The sequence below is a fragment of the Tympanuchus pallidicinctus genome, unplaced genomic scaffold (assembly GCF_026119805.1).
Source record: "Tympanuchus pallidicinctus isolate F22 unplaced genomic scaffold, pur_lepc_1.0 scaffold3, whole genome shotgun sequence".
NCBI classification, from domain to species: Eukaryota; Metazoa; Chordata; class Aves; order Galliformes; family Phasianidae; genus Tympanuchus; species Tympanuchus pallidicinctus.
The window spans coordinates 69,189,702-69,205,124 of NW_026294747.1; the positions used below are offsets into that span (position 1 = coordinate 69,189,702).

The following is a 15,423-nucleotide window of genomic DNA, read 5'->3' on the forward strand; positions in this document are numbered from 1 at the left end:
CAATTTGCTGTTCAAACTCATGAGAATTTAAGAGATTGGGGAGCAATTTTGTCACAACCTTTCTTGCTCCAGCACACACACCGTGCTCCATTTTATGAACATCTGAACCGCTCTCCAAGCTGCTGTGACAACACACAGGAGTCTGATAGACTGCCATCATTAATCAGATTCTTGACATATTTGCAGCTTATCTATAAGAACAGCCAGTGAAGCAAACACCTGACCCTTTCTCCTCCCCGCTGTGAAAACAAGGCTCAAAAATGACCTCGTATGTTCTCTCAGGGTATGATAATGGCACACAAACACAGGCAAGTCTGTATAGAACCATTAACACTGGAAAAACAGGCACAATGATCTAGTCCAACCACCACCATGGCTGTGAGACAACAGCCTGGCACATTCCAGATGGATTTTTCTTGGTTGCTTTTCAGACTGACAGGTGAGGAGCTGGTAAAGGAAGGCCACTGCAGGCAGGTAGGCCAGCAATTCCACATCAGCAGCACTGGTTATGCTCATTTAGCATTGCCATTCACTAACAGTACCAAATGCATTAGGCCTACAGAATTGCTCTATGTTCCACTTACGCTGATGGCTGAATTGTAAGAAAGGTGTACATCCTTACCTCAGGTTTCCGTGGTGCAGTGACTCAGCTGCTTAACCGGGTCACACCGGGGCTCTGCAGCTTGCTCTTTCAACAGCAGAGGCCATGTGGTAACATCACTGCCAACAGCTGCTAGCTGAAATTGCTTCCCGCCTCAAGCCATCAAACCATAAAGGCCAGGCCATGACAACCAACAGAACAGCTTTCCAGGACTTTATGAAGTAAAAGAACATCGTTAAGTGTTTTTCTGCATTTTCTAAAGTTTTGAAGATGCCTCAGCATCAAGAAGTAGTGAGCCACAGCTTCTGAGACAGTAAACACAACCTGGATTCTCAGCTACCTATGATCTTCCCCACTCATTTCTCCTCATGCCCAGCAGGAAGAACCGTTTGTCCGACATGAGCACTGGTGCAGCCGTCAGTAAGCCCTCACTTTGTGCTGGGCAGAGCAGCACGAAGCGGATGCCGCCCAATCTGTGTGAACAGACCAATCCCCAATTTCTGCCAAAGCAGGGATGGTCCCAAAGAGCCACAATCGTATTGTGGCAACTGGCATTTCTGACAAATGTCCACACATTTTTACATGTTAAGTAATAGGAAGCTGGTTGTCTTCAGCTACTTGTAACCCACATGATGTCCAAATCCTAACGTTCAACTGACATTCTGCACTGCTCTAACATGGAGATACCTGCAGTGCCCCGTGCATCAGGAATTGATGTACACCAGCATTTCTGCTGGGCTGACAGGGAAAAACGTAAGCAGCCAGCAGTCAGTGCTTCAGCCTGGAGATAATACTGCCACGCTTCCCAAAACGCATACAAATAACTGCTAGAGCTTCCACACTTTTGTCTGTTGTTAAAGCTGATCAGATAGAGCTGAACAAAATGCAAATCTGAAGGAGAAAACCCGTTATGAGTATTTCCAAAACAGGCGTGCTTTGAGGGAGCTCTTCCTTCCAGAATGCACAACCTGCCTCAATGCCAGGACGCTTCCAGATCCAAGCAACTGCAGCCCTAACCCAAAGTTCACAATGCATGTTTAAGATCAAGTCAGGGCCTTATTTAAGATTCCAAAGAAACCACTAACAAAGACAATAACCCTCAGCAAACAGAACATTACCTCAGCTCCTGCTTTTTCCCCCTATTTTAATCCCTCAAGTTGATCATGTTCAGCAAATAGGCACTGCTGCCTCTACCAGTCCTACCACAGGTGTTTCTGCTGCTGCACAGCCTTAGGTGATGATTGCAACAGCTGTGCTGAACAGGACCATAAGCATTTTTCCCCCCAAAATAAGAAATATGCAAGTTCCAAAAATGGGAGCAAAAGACAAAACATAATTAAGAACTACTGAAGAAAGGTTTAATTAAAAAAAATCAGGAATTCAACAGTGCCTAAATCTTTATTTTTCATAACCTACATTTTTTTTTTTTTTTCAAATTAGACAGTTTTACATTTTATGACACAAAAGGAAACTTAAATTACCGATAGTTTACATGTAAGCTTGATTCCAGTCTTAATGGAAGAAGAACAAAAACAAAAACCCTCAAGAAGGCTTCCATATTACACTTGTATTTCACGAATTGGCAGCTGTTAGGTCTCCTTGGAAATCTTCGATTGTCTGCTGCTATTAGTGTAATAGGTTACAAAGCACATGAAATCCCTAACTGCACTAGCTGAAGGAGATACAGAGATAGGTATGCACCATTACAGTCAGCTGTTGCTTGTGATACACTGCACCACACTCAAGGGCCTTTCTGTGACAACTGCTTAAGTCTTTAAAAGGATAATGCAGCAACATAAAACATTGCCACGTGGCAAGTGACAAATGTCAGCAGGGGGTCTCTGGTCTGAAACAAGATTTAAGTTTAAAAAGCAACTTTTGTTGGTTTTATTTTCTTTTCATTCCTTGAAGAGTCTCAGATCCCATTTAACTTGCTTTCAAAACGAAAAGCAGCACCACATAATCCTACACCGTAAAATGCCAATTTTAATTACTGTATCCTCAGACCTTTAACTCAGCTACTGCTTTTGGGAGGTTTTTCCATTTAAAAGCCACATCTTAACATCGCTATACACTGTAGCAACAGTCTGCATGCAACTTCACAACTCTATTCCGAAAACCCCATTTTGTCATCCAGTGGAAAAAAAATCTCCAAAGTAAAACGCAGTAGGATAAGTTGTACATTACACAGCTATTTGGCATGTCACTTTTTCTTTTTTTCTTTTTTTTTTTCTTTTTTTTTTTTTAAAAGCTATAAAAACCACGTCAGAGGAAGATTTAAACTTTCGATGCAACAGATTGTTGCTGGGTAAGCAGTAATTACAGTGTGTTGACCTAGCACAAATGGCAGCAGAATACATTAGAACAGCACAACACATCCTGCTGGTCTCAAGAGATTACCTTATGTACCAGTTGAGCATTACGACTAGCTGTACACAGTCTGTAAGTAACCACCTGTGATTGTTTGCAGCTGGTAAGCCCTTCACTTTCAGCAGACAAACAAAACGAACCATACAGCCAGCCTTAACCATACACAAATCTAGCTACCACTTTCACTGCCACCGGGAAAGGATAAGCGCATCAAAATCCAATGACAGAACTAGTTGAGCTGTTTTGGTGATGTTGTCAAGAGTCCTATCTCCTTCCACAGCATTCACAAAGTGTGCTTTTTAAACAAGGAAAATCAATGGGTTCCAGCGTGCCCTATTTCAACCAATTCCGCAGCATACAACAGGCTGGACTTAAAGGTCAACTAGTTACTGGTTGATTCCTAACAGGAAATTTGTCAGAAGTTACCTCTAGAGTTACTTTACAGTTCTATGAATCATACGCTGAGGAAAGCACTGATATTCTTGAAAGCAGACAAGTAAGCCTCAGTGTACATTCTTCTTAGCAGTCTAAAGTTTTTTTCCCAATTCCATTTCATTTTTTATTAATGACTTAAAATTACAACTTCTGCTAAGATCCACTATTTACATTGCAGAACACTTCTGAATTGGTTAAATCACTTTTTAGAGGGTTCGGAAAACACTCGAGGGCTTTCAAATAAGACTTTCGTTCCATTTCCCTTTTGCAGTGAAGAGGCAGAGTCAGTTCAGCACACCAGAATAAAATAAGGAAAAGAAAAAACAACAAATTAAAGTAATATTCAAACCACAACATTTAGTTTATCTACATCCAGCTCAACAGCAACATTTATAATATCAATAATTTTTATCAGATTTTTTCTTTAGGGTACCTTTTTATATGTTCTGATTATTTACAACTGTACAAGCAAAGCACACACTTCCAAGTGCACATATTTAATACAGTATTGACTATTTGCATTTACAGATTTTTCAACAATCTGAAAAAGATCAACTGTTTAAGATCTTTAAGGTATATTACAAAAACTGCTGCTAGTTCCTGTACTACAGTATGTTTACCCAGTAAGACCAGTGACAATAGATACATACTGCAACTGAGTAATTCTGTATTCCACTCACGCTAACCCTCAATGGGGTCAGACCTCATTAACTCTAAGCTGTCTTGTACAAAAGTTAAGGCAAAGTCATTTTCAAGTTTAAATAAAATTCAAGTCTTTAAATATTGGATGGAAATAATTCTTAAAAAAATCAGTTGTTTAAATAAACATTTTTGTGGAATAAACTGTACTGTCATAGTCAGCAGGAATGAGTTTAGTCTGGACTTCCTGCAGTTTAAACACTTAAAGAAAAGCTTTAGGCATTTTTGAAACAAAAATAATTTATATTCAACTTTATTAGAAACTTGCTAATTTAGTGCATCCTTGTCCTTCAGAAAGCGCATCACTTCTAAAGTAAATAAGTGTGAGAAACCTCATCCCAGAGGTAAGTATCAGGGATCTCTTCCTCCACCACACAAAACAAACACCATTATCTCACATCTTGAAAAATTTCAATCTATATGCCAATGCTTGTAGTTACAGGAAGGCGTCAACACGAAGCTGACTAAGATATGAACTCTTTCAAAGAGCACTTGGGGCAGAATTTAAAAAAGAAAAAGTCTACACAGAGCACAGGGGTAACCAGAACGTACAGCGCTGACTCAGTTAACTCCCTTACAAGCACAGGGAAGCTAGGGTTATCACAAGAAGGCTACAGTGCTTTCTTCTGATAACATCCACTAGTAGGCTTCACCACCATAGAAGCTCACAGACTTAGTTCTTTCTATTCACAATGTGCTTTGTATTTGCAAATTATATTATCAGTTTTATTCTGGAGTGAGAAGATGGTTACTTGCTTGCAGTAAGTCAAAATCAGAAAGTGTTTTAGAAAGACTGCCATGGTGCTCCGTGGGATTCATTCTGTGTGTGCAAAACATCAAAAAAGATTAGGTTTTTAAAAAAGCTAGAAACAACTACTTGTTTAACCTAAAAGTGCAAGTTCATTTGCTGACATTTAGTACAGCAGCCTAATAAAAAAAATCAAGGTCACATACCAACTTGTAAAATATACCTACTTCTTGCAGTCTACACACTAGCTGCCGTTATCAATCTTTTGGACACTTTAGATATGTACTTGCAGACCAGTTTATTAAAAATATTGCAGCAGCACATTTCTGCTTAACAGTTTAGAAAAAACTCACTATACAGAGCTTGCACTCACACAGCCACAGAGAGGCTTAAGAAAAAGTCGCTTTTTTTTTTTTTTTTAAAGACAAATATTTTACATCCTGAAAAAAATAATCACACTAAGCTTCACCTCCAATTAAGCACCAACCTAAATGTAAGGTTTAGAACAACTATCCAGAAATATCCAGAAAAAATAGAATGTTTGTTCAAGAGGGGAAAAAGTATTTCACAGAAAAATAACTTGCAGGCATTGTTATATGCCTAGTATCACTGCAAGCTCCTAACCAGCAACTCATTCTCAGGTATCTTAGTGGGAACATGGGTTTAATTTGTGGGAAGCAGACCTCTTTGAATCCCTCCCAGGTGCTGGTTTCACTGAGGAGATTTCGGAGGGGTACTCTGTTCTTTATTTAAGCGTTTGCCAACAGCGGGAGGGGACGATCTGCGTCCTGACTGTCTTCTCTGGTCTTTGGGTTGTCCTGGATGTGACTTTGCAGGAGGAGGTTCTCTGTTTTTCTCTATTGTTTCTGTGGGCTTTTTTTCTTCTTTCCCACATGCTACAGTGTTTGGCTTCTGTTCTTTCTGTGGTTGCAATGTAGGAGGATCTTTAGTTGTTCTCTGGCAAATTTCTGCGTAACTAGGTTTTCTCAGTTCCTGTGAAACCAATAGCAAACAGGACAGCAGGGATAAAGCCTCCAGAGGAAAAATCACTTTACTCATGAAAGGTAAAATATTTTGTCATAAGCAACTATTATGCTTAAACATGCAGATAAGAGTTTGAATATGAAGTTTACAGAAGTAGTACAAAAAACAAGAGCAAGAGACAAGGTAAATGCAACACAGTATTCCAGAAAAACAGGACACTGTGACAGGACAAAAATTCTAATTCAAGTAAACTCAAAAGCAATTGAAAGATCATGAGCACTCTGGCTTAAATATCAAAAACATTAATACTTCTGACTAGAGACTACTTCTGTGTTAGAAGAATGTTCAGGTAGAACTTTATCAGAAGTAATCTTGAATATTTTTTGCACTGTTAATTGCGGAACTACAATAATCACAGGCCATGAACATAGCCTGATGTTTGACATAGCTCTGTTTTCAGCAACTTCAGGGTTTATTAATGCTTCTGCAATAAATCACAAGGTTAGGCTGTGATTTAAAGATTCTCGGTTCGTACGATTTAGCAGCACTGGACAGCAACAGAAGCAATATTCTGTTAAAGGCATCAAACTGGATCACTAAGAGAAAGTGAAATAATAAGATTGCTTACTATGGCAGCGCCATTGACTTGTACCGATTTACATGCAGTACTGAGTGTGGAAGAAGAAAGCCTTTCTGTACTCTGTGTCTCTCTCTGCTGTTTATCCACAACCTTGGAATCCCTGTAAAGCATCCAGCAGGAACAAAGTCAAGAGAACTGAAACTTGAGGACAAATGATCAATCTAAGAAAGGCTCTAGAACTGTTTTTGACTGACTACAATTTAGAGTGTGCCAGCAAGTTACAGCTATGATTAGCATTCCTTTTAAAAATATTACAAAATTATAAACAAATAGAAGTTAGCATGGAACTTGACACAATCTCCTATTTGGGACATTCCAAAAGCATTTGGCATTCAGTTATTTTACTCCTGTTACTCAAACATCTGAATATGACTTGCAGATTTCAAATCAAGTCTTAATGAAAACTTTATTGTGAGGATAATGATACTACCCACAGGATCCTGCATTTACTCTATGCTTCAAGGCTACCTAAATATAAGACGCTAAGACATTCAAAGATTTTTCTTTTTAATACTTGTCAAGATTAAAATTTTTCTGCTAAACTTTTTATGTTGACTGAAGTCTGAATCATCATAGTGACACTACTCAGAAATTAAATAAAAAAACATTTATTTTCCCAATACTTTAATTGGGAAATGTAATTAATTAATTAATTTTAGCTGTTTACAGTGTTATGTTTGGCCTTCTGATAATTAAAAATGCAAACACAACTGAGAGTCACGTTTAGAGATACACAGTTAAATTCTTACTCCGAAGACTGGGGTGGTGAAGGAGACCTTTCAAACGTCCTGGGCAATGTAGAAGCAGCTGGCAACAGTGGCTCGCGAGGAATTCCCGATGGAGTAGTGTTTGTACTTGCATCCACATTAATGTTCTGAAGGAGAAAAGAGGCAATCACAGTACCCAATTAGTATGGTTTGCAGATTGCATTAATTTTCAGGCACACAGTTTACATGTTAAAATGTAAGTTAACTAAAGGAAGATCCAAAAGGGTTCATTATATTGACTAGAACTGTTTTTTTTTCCCCTTACAATTATTCAGAAACACAAATCACACTGTGGCTCTTTCACAAGAAGTCTGAAGCACGTTTCCTCTTAGGACATCTCTGGATAACAAAATCATTTCTTTCAATCAGGGAATTATGCGCATGATGGTGACAAAGTAGGCTTTGCATCTGTTTACATACTCATAGTTACTGCAACAAAAGTCTCCTGGCATTATGCACTAGAAATTGACTTCTGCAAAGTTTTAGAGTTAGTGTTATCAATCATCTCAATAAGTGGTGCTAAAACCCAAACAATCCTAAGAAAATGAAGTTTTTTCAAACTAGGGTATGACCTAGAAGTTTCTTTTCTTATGATTAAATTGCAATTTGCTAACAACCAGAAGAGGCTTTTTCTATAGCTCTGAAAAGGTTTTCCTAATGTCAAGTGATATCATCTTTCCAGATAAAGGCCAAACAGATTCACAGCACACACGACTTTAAATTGTCACAAAGAAGAAAAAAGAAATAAGACTTCTTGTAGCTTGAAATATTTCTAACATTTTAACCATTTCACTTGTTTTTAAACAGCACTGGGTTTTGTACTGCTTCTGATCTGATTGATTCTAAAACTAGAATTGATGCTAGAAAGGAGAGATAACAGCGATAGGCAGAACACAGGCACAGAAGGAACAAAACAGCCATCCACCTCCTCCTAAGGCCAGCCACCATACAAAGGTCACAAAACAGACTCCTTTAGTCACTGCTAGAAAAGAAAACAGCATTTGATGATGCTTAAATCAGGCAGTATACATTACTGCACTGGATCTAACCCTGCTTTATCTGAAGTCAAAGTAGAACATTAAAAGATAGACGTTTAGAAATAAAAGAACAGCTTCTGTTGGTTTACTCGCTATGATAGTATTTTCCAAGGCTTGACACTGCAAGTTGCTGAGCATTCTGGCTCCAATTCATTGAAACACAGCTACATGGTTACGTGAGAACAGTTCAAGTGAGGCAGACACACAAGTGCTGATTTTTGGCCAAAAAACTCAGCCCCTGATCTGACAGAGCTCCAGTTCCCCAGTTAGAAAATGTGTGATCATTAACATCCCCTATTCCCCAGAGCTACTGAAAGAGCACTACAAAGCAAAGATCAGAAAGATGGCAAGTCTGGATAACAACTGCTGGGAATCATAGCACATAACTTCTCTCTGCTTTTGTACACAGGTCTTGCTGGTCTATAACAAAAGCAGAGCTGCATAAGTCTACTTCAGCATCCGTTCACTCTACATCATGCAACATAAAAATTGCTGAGTTTAAGAAGAAAAGTTCCCTGTGTAAATTGGCAAGATTTCAGCGTTAGCCTTACTTATAGAGCACAACTGCTCTTTGGAGCCAGTTACTGCTATCTTCTTCATTATTCGTGCCAAGAAGGAAAGAGTGCAATCCCTCTCTTCCACACAGCGGTACAGACATTCACTCACGCAAGGCAGAAAAAGAAGCCACAATATATGACAGTGCATTGTGGTAGTACAAACAGTGTCTGCCTGAGTAAGACTGCCTTTACAAGGAGTAGGTGCAAATACATCACATTAAGAACAGTGCAAAGCAAGTACTAGATCCACAGGAACTGCGTGCTTTAAACTGTAGTAGCAATAGTAGGTGTTGGAATTATGTTTGAAACCTGAAATGTAATAGCTTAGAAGTCACTTCATAAATAATGCTGTTAAAATATTTACACATGCACAAATCACGAGAACAGATCACAATCTGGATTACTGGCTGACACTAAGTTAAACAGTGCTCTTATCATGGCACTATTCTGCATATTACCCTAAATACCTTGGAATGCTGCTGCCTCTTTTCTCATTAAGAGACATAAAAGCTTATATGATCTCAGAATCACAGAATTGAACGATCTCCTTTGGATGGAGGCCGCCCTGCTAGTTCCCCTTTCCTTTACCAACGAATGCCTTCCCTAACAACCCCGGGCACCATGAAAAAAAAAATCTTTCTGCAGTCTAATTTAACACTAGAGCAAGCAAAATAGTGCAGGCTAAAGAAACTTATGCTATCTGTTTCATAGCACACAGGGTTGTATCACTCTTGATGGAGAACACACTGACACACACAGATGGGGGTGGTAGAGGCAGTTCTAAGAAGGGAACAACACCATTGAACGTTAATTTTCAACTGCATTTCTACTACCTCTACAGAGCAACATTTGATTGCCAAATCATTCTGGTGTATTTTTATCTTACTAAGCTACATAACAACTCCTGGATCCAGCTTGTTTTGTTCTTGTTCCAGCGATGATATCTAGCGTACTAAGATTACGTAGGCAGCTTCTTTATATTTCAGTGCTTAGAAGTTTGTCACTTGAAAATGTTTCACACACAATCCAGAAGTCTGACTTCTGAACAGGAGGAAAGTTTACCATATATTTTTCACATAGGTTTATCAAAAAGGCCATTAATAACAGTAAAGAGCTCATGTTCTGATCTCTGCTATTAACATCCACTTACGCTGGAACACAAACTCTACACCTTCTCAGAAAGAATACCCCAACAAATTCTCAGGTAAGAGTGGAAAGCAGCTGCATTTCAACATTTTAACAACTGTTTTTGTTTTTGTTAAGAGGGAGGAGCTCTTCTGCACTTCTGATGACCCACATGAAACTGCAAATTTCTTCTACGTACAGTACACCAAATTTAAAGAAACAAGAGGTATGAAATTCTGTTCATTCTGTTTCCCCAAAAATGAACACTTGCTACTCACTCTTTCTTTTGACGTTCCTATTACCACATTGGACAGTCTGTTTTCAAAAAGGTCTTCGGTCTTTAAATTGCCAGCAGCCCCAGGTAATGGAGGAAAGCTAGATAAACCCAATTCGAAGCTAGGAGATGGAGGTTTTGGGGGTGGTGGAGACTGTGTTTGGCCTCTCTGGAATAGAAATAACATGCTGAGGTTACCACAATGGATTACAGACAGGAAGGACATAGGACTCAATGACATTTTGCACTTGATATATATCTGCAAGGCCCTAAAGAGGCCCATCCCGCCTCACTTCCCAAGAAAATCACACAGTATCCAGAAATTCATCTTCCACTGGTGCTCTTAAAATACTTCATTATATTTTAAGTGGGATGGTCTAGAAGCCTTAGAAATTTCAAATGCTTCCGCTTTAGCGCTACTGGCATAGTTAAGGCTTCTTCCTGATGCTTCCTTCAAGACAGATGCTATACTGACACAGGAAAATAGATTGCGTTGGCTACCATGACAAAATGAAAATATCAAGTCCATTTATGTGCAGTTGGTAGTTTTCTAGAAGAAAGACAAGAGTTGAGAGAATCTTAATCATGTTTAGATACGCTAAGAAAGGGCAAGATAGCATGCTTTGTCTGTAGTGCAGATGAAGACAATTTTCATCCAATTTCATCAATATGAAAAATGCAAACACAAGCATAAAATTATTTTTGAAGCACAGAATTATTCTAACTAGATCTAAGAGCAAGAACAACATCCCAGACAAATACATTATTGGATTAAAACGTGCACTACTTACAGGTGTTAGAGTTAAATGAGTATCATAGGCAAAAGTCCACTTACGAAGACTGCTTGCAAGGATTTGTATCTGTTATCTACATTGAAAAACTAAAATTCCTTGTTATGTGCTTTAACTGAAGTTACCCATTAACTTTGTCTATGCCACTCAACCAAAAAACAGTGTCCCAACTGTACTAATACCTCTCTTTCAGAACAACAAATGCAAAGTGATCTTTAAGATGATTCTTATCTTGAGATGGAAAACAGTTACTGGTACATTGCTAATATGGTCAGAATGTGAGAACAGTACTTCTGAACACGGAATAGGAAAGATGTTGCATTACTTTCTTTCTGTGCTCTTCCTTTTCATAAAGAGCAATAAAGATACAAAACTACCCTCAAGATCCCATCTCATACTACATTTTACGTCGGAAGAAACGTGAGTCATTCAGAAATAGGGAAAGAATACAGACAGAGGTAAGAACAACAGCAACTCTCAAAGTTGCTACTGACTGAGCATCTCCCTCACAACATGGATTTTAAGCATTACAGCAACGAAGGCTGCAAGCCTTGCAAATGAGAATTCAGATAACCATGAAAGGGTTGTGGAGAGAAACTTGTTTTCCTTGCTCAAATCTAATTTTTCCTTTATAGAACAGTATTTCAAATCACAGCACTTCATTTTCTTAAACAGGACTGAAGTCCTGCAATTAATACTATTTCTAGATACTTCTAAATAGACACTCCTGAAAAGACAAATTAAGAGAGAGTAGCCAGGATATATGAATGACTTGAATTAGAGGGACCAGGGAAAACTTAAACATAAGTTAGGCTGCCACTTGTATAAAATTCTGAAGCTGACTTAACACAAGTAGCTGTCTTACATCTATGGCCTCAGATACAAACTGATCAAGAAGATTCATGCACTTTCTCAAGCAAGCATGCAATCCACCTCAAGTGCTCTCTATAAATGAGAAGCAGCCATAATTCCTTTCAAATAGAACTCATTGCAGTGGTCCTTCATACTAACCACTCCACACAAAACAGTATCCTAGATTCAACTGCTTCTACAGCTGGAATGGGACAAACCTCAATCTCTTACTTCAGAATTCGCTACCTACCAGCATTCACAGCTGTGTTCAGCTGCTCTCATCTCTACTGAAGGTCTATTTTTGGACACCACAGACTAAAGTTTTGTTGGCCAAAAGACTAGAGTGAACATGACTACACAGGCTGCAGTTAAAAGTCTGCTGCTGAGAAAAGGGAACTGTAGGTCTCCAAAGAAATCATGATTTCAGTTTTAAAAGGTGTTTTAACCTTATATTTAGAGGCAGTCGATTACAAAGAGCCACTCTGTTCACTAACTGTCCTAGGTAATCCTTTCTCTTTCTATTCATTTCTGTGTCATTCCTGTACTACTTCCTTATTCTTTCAGAGGAAAAAAAAAAAAAAAACGGGGGGAGGAAGTTGATAGAAAAAGCATCGAGTAGCCCTGAAAGCACAGAAAAAAATAGGTACTGATAACCCCACGTGTAATCTGATCTCACTAGCTTTAACAAGTTTGTCGGGAGCCAAAGGAACCATTTGCCCTTTCATACTTTCTAGAGCCCCAATGTTTCTTTCATCCACGTCCCACTAAGCTACACAACAGCAGGAGGCACCAATACATAATGCAACTGTTCCAGACCTCTGAGATACAGTCAGAGCTCATGAAGTGATGTTACTTTGAAACTGTAGTATCAATAATAAAATAATCCAGTAAGACTTCATGAAGTCTTAACATGTGTAAAGAACTAAATCCTACAAAATTTTTTTTCTTCTTCTATCCACTACCCAAACCAGCCTTTACAAGCATCAAAACTATTTAGGTATTCATCTTGAATTTAAGTTCACAGAAATTGTAGTATTTCAAGCATTAGTGATCCTGAACATCTCTGTGCCAATTATGTAAGGAAAAATCTACCTCACACACTCCAAAAACAACAAAGATGACAACGTGATTCCCAAAAAAAACAACCTTTTGTCCACATTGCAAGGGGAACTAGATTTTTCTCCTCAGAGTTGGGATAGAAAGGGAGAAAGCAAGGAAGAGGTGTTAGATTTAACAAACACAATTGACCACTTCATAACTAATAGTCTAGCTATGCATTCCATGACCTGACCTATAAAATATTTTTCATGATCTCCATGAATGAGAGTCAAATCTCAAGTGTTCCAAACTTCGTGTACTTGGCGCTCTGCGAATGTGAACAGTCAAACTGACAAAACAACAGGAAGGAATGATGAAAGGGCAATTTTAGTTCTGTCCCTTAATTCCACAAGTCAGGAAAATAATCTCTGATATCCAAATGCAGTAAATTCATGTGAATTTAATGAGCTGCTATCTTCAGTCACGTAGCTCTTGGGCAGCAGTTTATCTCATCTGCTATTCCATATAGTGTCCATAATATTGCCTTGTTACCCTGCACTTGAATTATAGTTGAATACAATCATGAAAACTCACTGTGAACTTGTCCTCCCTTTTCTTTCGGTAGCCGTATGAGTTTTTCCTAAGGGAAAGAAAACTGTTATCAGAACCTTGCCTTTATGTGAGTAGAAAACAGGAGAAATTAGTTCTAATTATAATCTCATTCACCTTTGTTCTAGAGGAAAACAACAACTTTATTTTAAAATGTTTTAGGTAAAGATTTCTAGCAAGCTCATTAATATAAATATATACAGATTTCTATCATGTTCGTGTCAGGATACACTGCTGAGCTAAAAGTATAACTCCGTATCAACTGCACAGAACCCCCCACTTAATTTTACATTAACAGAAGTCTAACACCGGATCATCTGCAAATGACTCTTCCAATTCAGTGACTCAGAATTAGACAAAAAGCACAGCCAACCCTAAGCAACGTTGCACAGAACTGCAGTGTATTTCAAAAAAACCTGAAGACAGACCTGATAACTCCTCAAAATTGCTGCTACCAATTTTCAACTCCCCTGCTTTCTGCTCCTGCTTCACCCTCTGCTCCAAACTGCCTAACAATACGTTTTGCTAACTGCACGTAATCCTTTTTCCTCCCTTCATACTGATCTATATCTTTGATGTTGTGAACATCTAATACGGGCAAAATTCCAGTCTTTTAACTGGAAGTATTAACAGCAAGCCGCAGTGAGCAAAGAAATGGCCAAACTGCTTCAAAGTCAAACAATATGTTAAGAACTTAATTAAAATAGACAATAAAGGTATAGAGAATTAGGTGTATGGGTGTAAATAGTTCAACAGGTGCCATTAGTGGTAGGAAAGTATGCAGTTCCACTTTGCATTTGCTCTGTATTTAGGACTTCCTCTGAAATGCTTGACAAAATTTTAGCTTTAAGGGCAGCCAGTCTCAGATTAAAATGAGAACAGTATTAATACCATTCTTTACTAAAAGCAGCAGCAATGACAGCGTACTTCAGAAGACAACTACAGGGTACACTCACCTTCCTCGACCTAAACCAGGAGACGAGTCAACGCTGCTCTGCTCCATCCGCCCAGTTCCTACTTCCCTCTTGGTGTAACTCGTGGTAGCACTCTGCATCCGTGTCCTGTTTTGTCCTGGCTGCCGCGTCTGTGGACTCCTGACGCCATTGATTAAACGATCAGCAGAAAAGTTGAATATGGTAGGACTGTCTAGAAGCCCAGGTCCCCTTTCTGCACTGGGTATTGTATGTCGTATATGGGACTTGCTAGGATTCCTACAAATTCAAAAGTCATTTCAACATACACACTATGATAGATCTTCTGAGGCCTAAGTCTACACACAGAATTCAGAAGAAGCAAAACTGCCAGCCCTCTGTAGTATATTTCAGTTATAAGAATGACCAATGCTCATTTTAACAGGCCTTGTGAACTATTACGTTAACTTTTTCATTGTATTTTCAACTATGGCGTAACTAAAAACTATTTGAAACTGAAAATGCCAAATTAATAATCCTGCTGGTCACTTGCTATTGTTCAGAATTATTTTATCTGAATATGTTAAAATGTGGACAGACAAGTTCCCAGCTTTCAGCTCTATTTTCACCTAGAAACAGCACCCTTACTAACAGTAGCAAAATCATCTGGCTTCTGGCATCACTTAACCTTGCATCAAGCTCACTTTTACAAGTATTTTCTAGTTAGATGGCATTTCTAAAATGAGCAGATTAAAGCCTCACATGCCAGGTAATTCAGCAGTATGTGTAGTGTTAAAAGATAGTTGTACTTGCCTGTTCCTGGGAGGGTACTGTCTGAGTGTAGTCAGAGGAGAAGCAGCAGGTTTGAAGGTTGGAGATGTGAACCCATTGATAAATCCAGTATTTGGAAATGGCGTTACCTAAAAAATAAATACATAAATAAATAAATTCAGCACAAGCTTATTATCAAAGTAAACTATTTTGT

General features: G+C 38.6%; 1 protein-coding gene across 7 annotated transcripts in view; it reads right to left on the minus strand.

The window, feature by feature from the left end:
- Positions 1 to 1,980: 1,980 nt before the first annotated feature.
- The window catches only part of LARP4B (La ribonucleoprotein 4B), a 53,776-nt gene continuing 40,333 nt past the window's right edge, over positions 1,981 to 15,423 (minus strand). For 4 of the 7 annotated variants that reach the window (XM_052696087.1, XM_052696088.1, XM_052696083.1 and 1 more), the window contains 7 exons: positions 15,252 to 15,358; positions 14,484 to 14,738; positions 13,513 to 13,558; positions 10,242 to 10,406; positions 7,227 to 7,351; positions 6,464 to 6,577; positions 1,981 to 5,853 (listed from right to left, as the gene is read on the minus strand). In XM_052696087.1, the coding sequence (XP_052552047.1) occupies positions 5,565 to 5,853; positions 6,464 to 6,577; positions 7,227 to 7,351; positions 10,242 to 10,406; positions 13,513 to 13,558; positions 14,484 to 14,738; positions 15,252 to 15,358 (1,101 nt within the window). In that variant the 3' untranslated portion in view covers positions 1,981 to 5,564. The remainder of the gene's footprint in view (positions 5,854 to 6,463; positions 6,578 to 7,226; positions 7,352 to 10,241; positions 10,407 to 13,512; positions 13,559 to 14,483; positions 14,739 to 15,251; positions 15,359 to 15,423) is intronic. The other 3 variants (XM_052696086.1, XM_052696084.1, XM_052696085.1) reach the window with 2 other exon arrangements.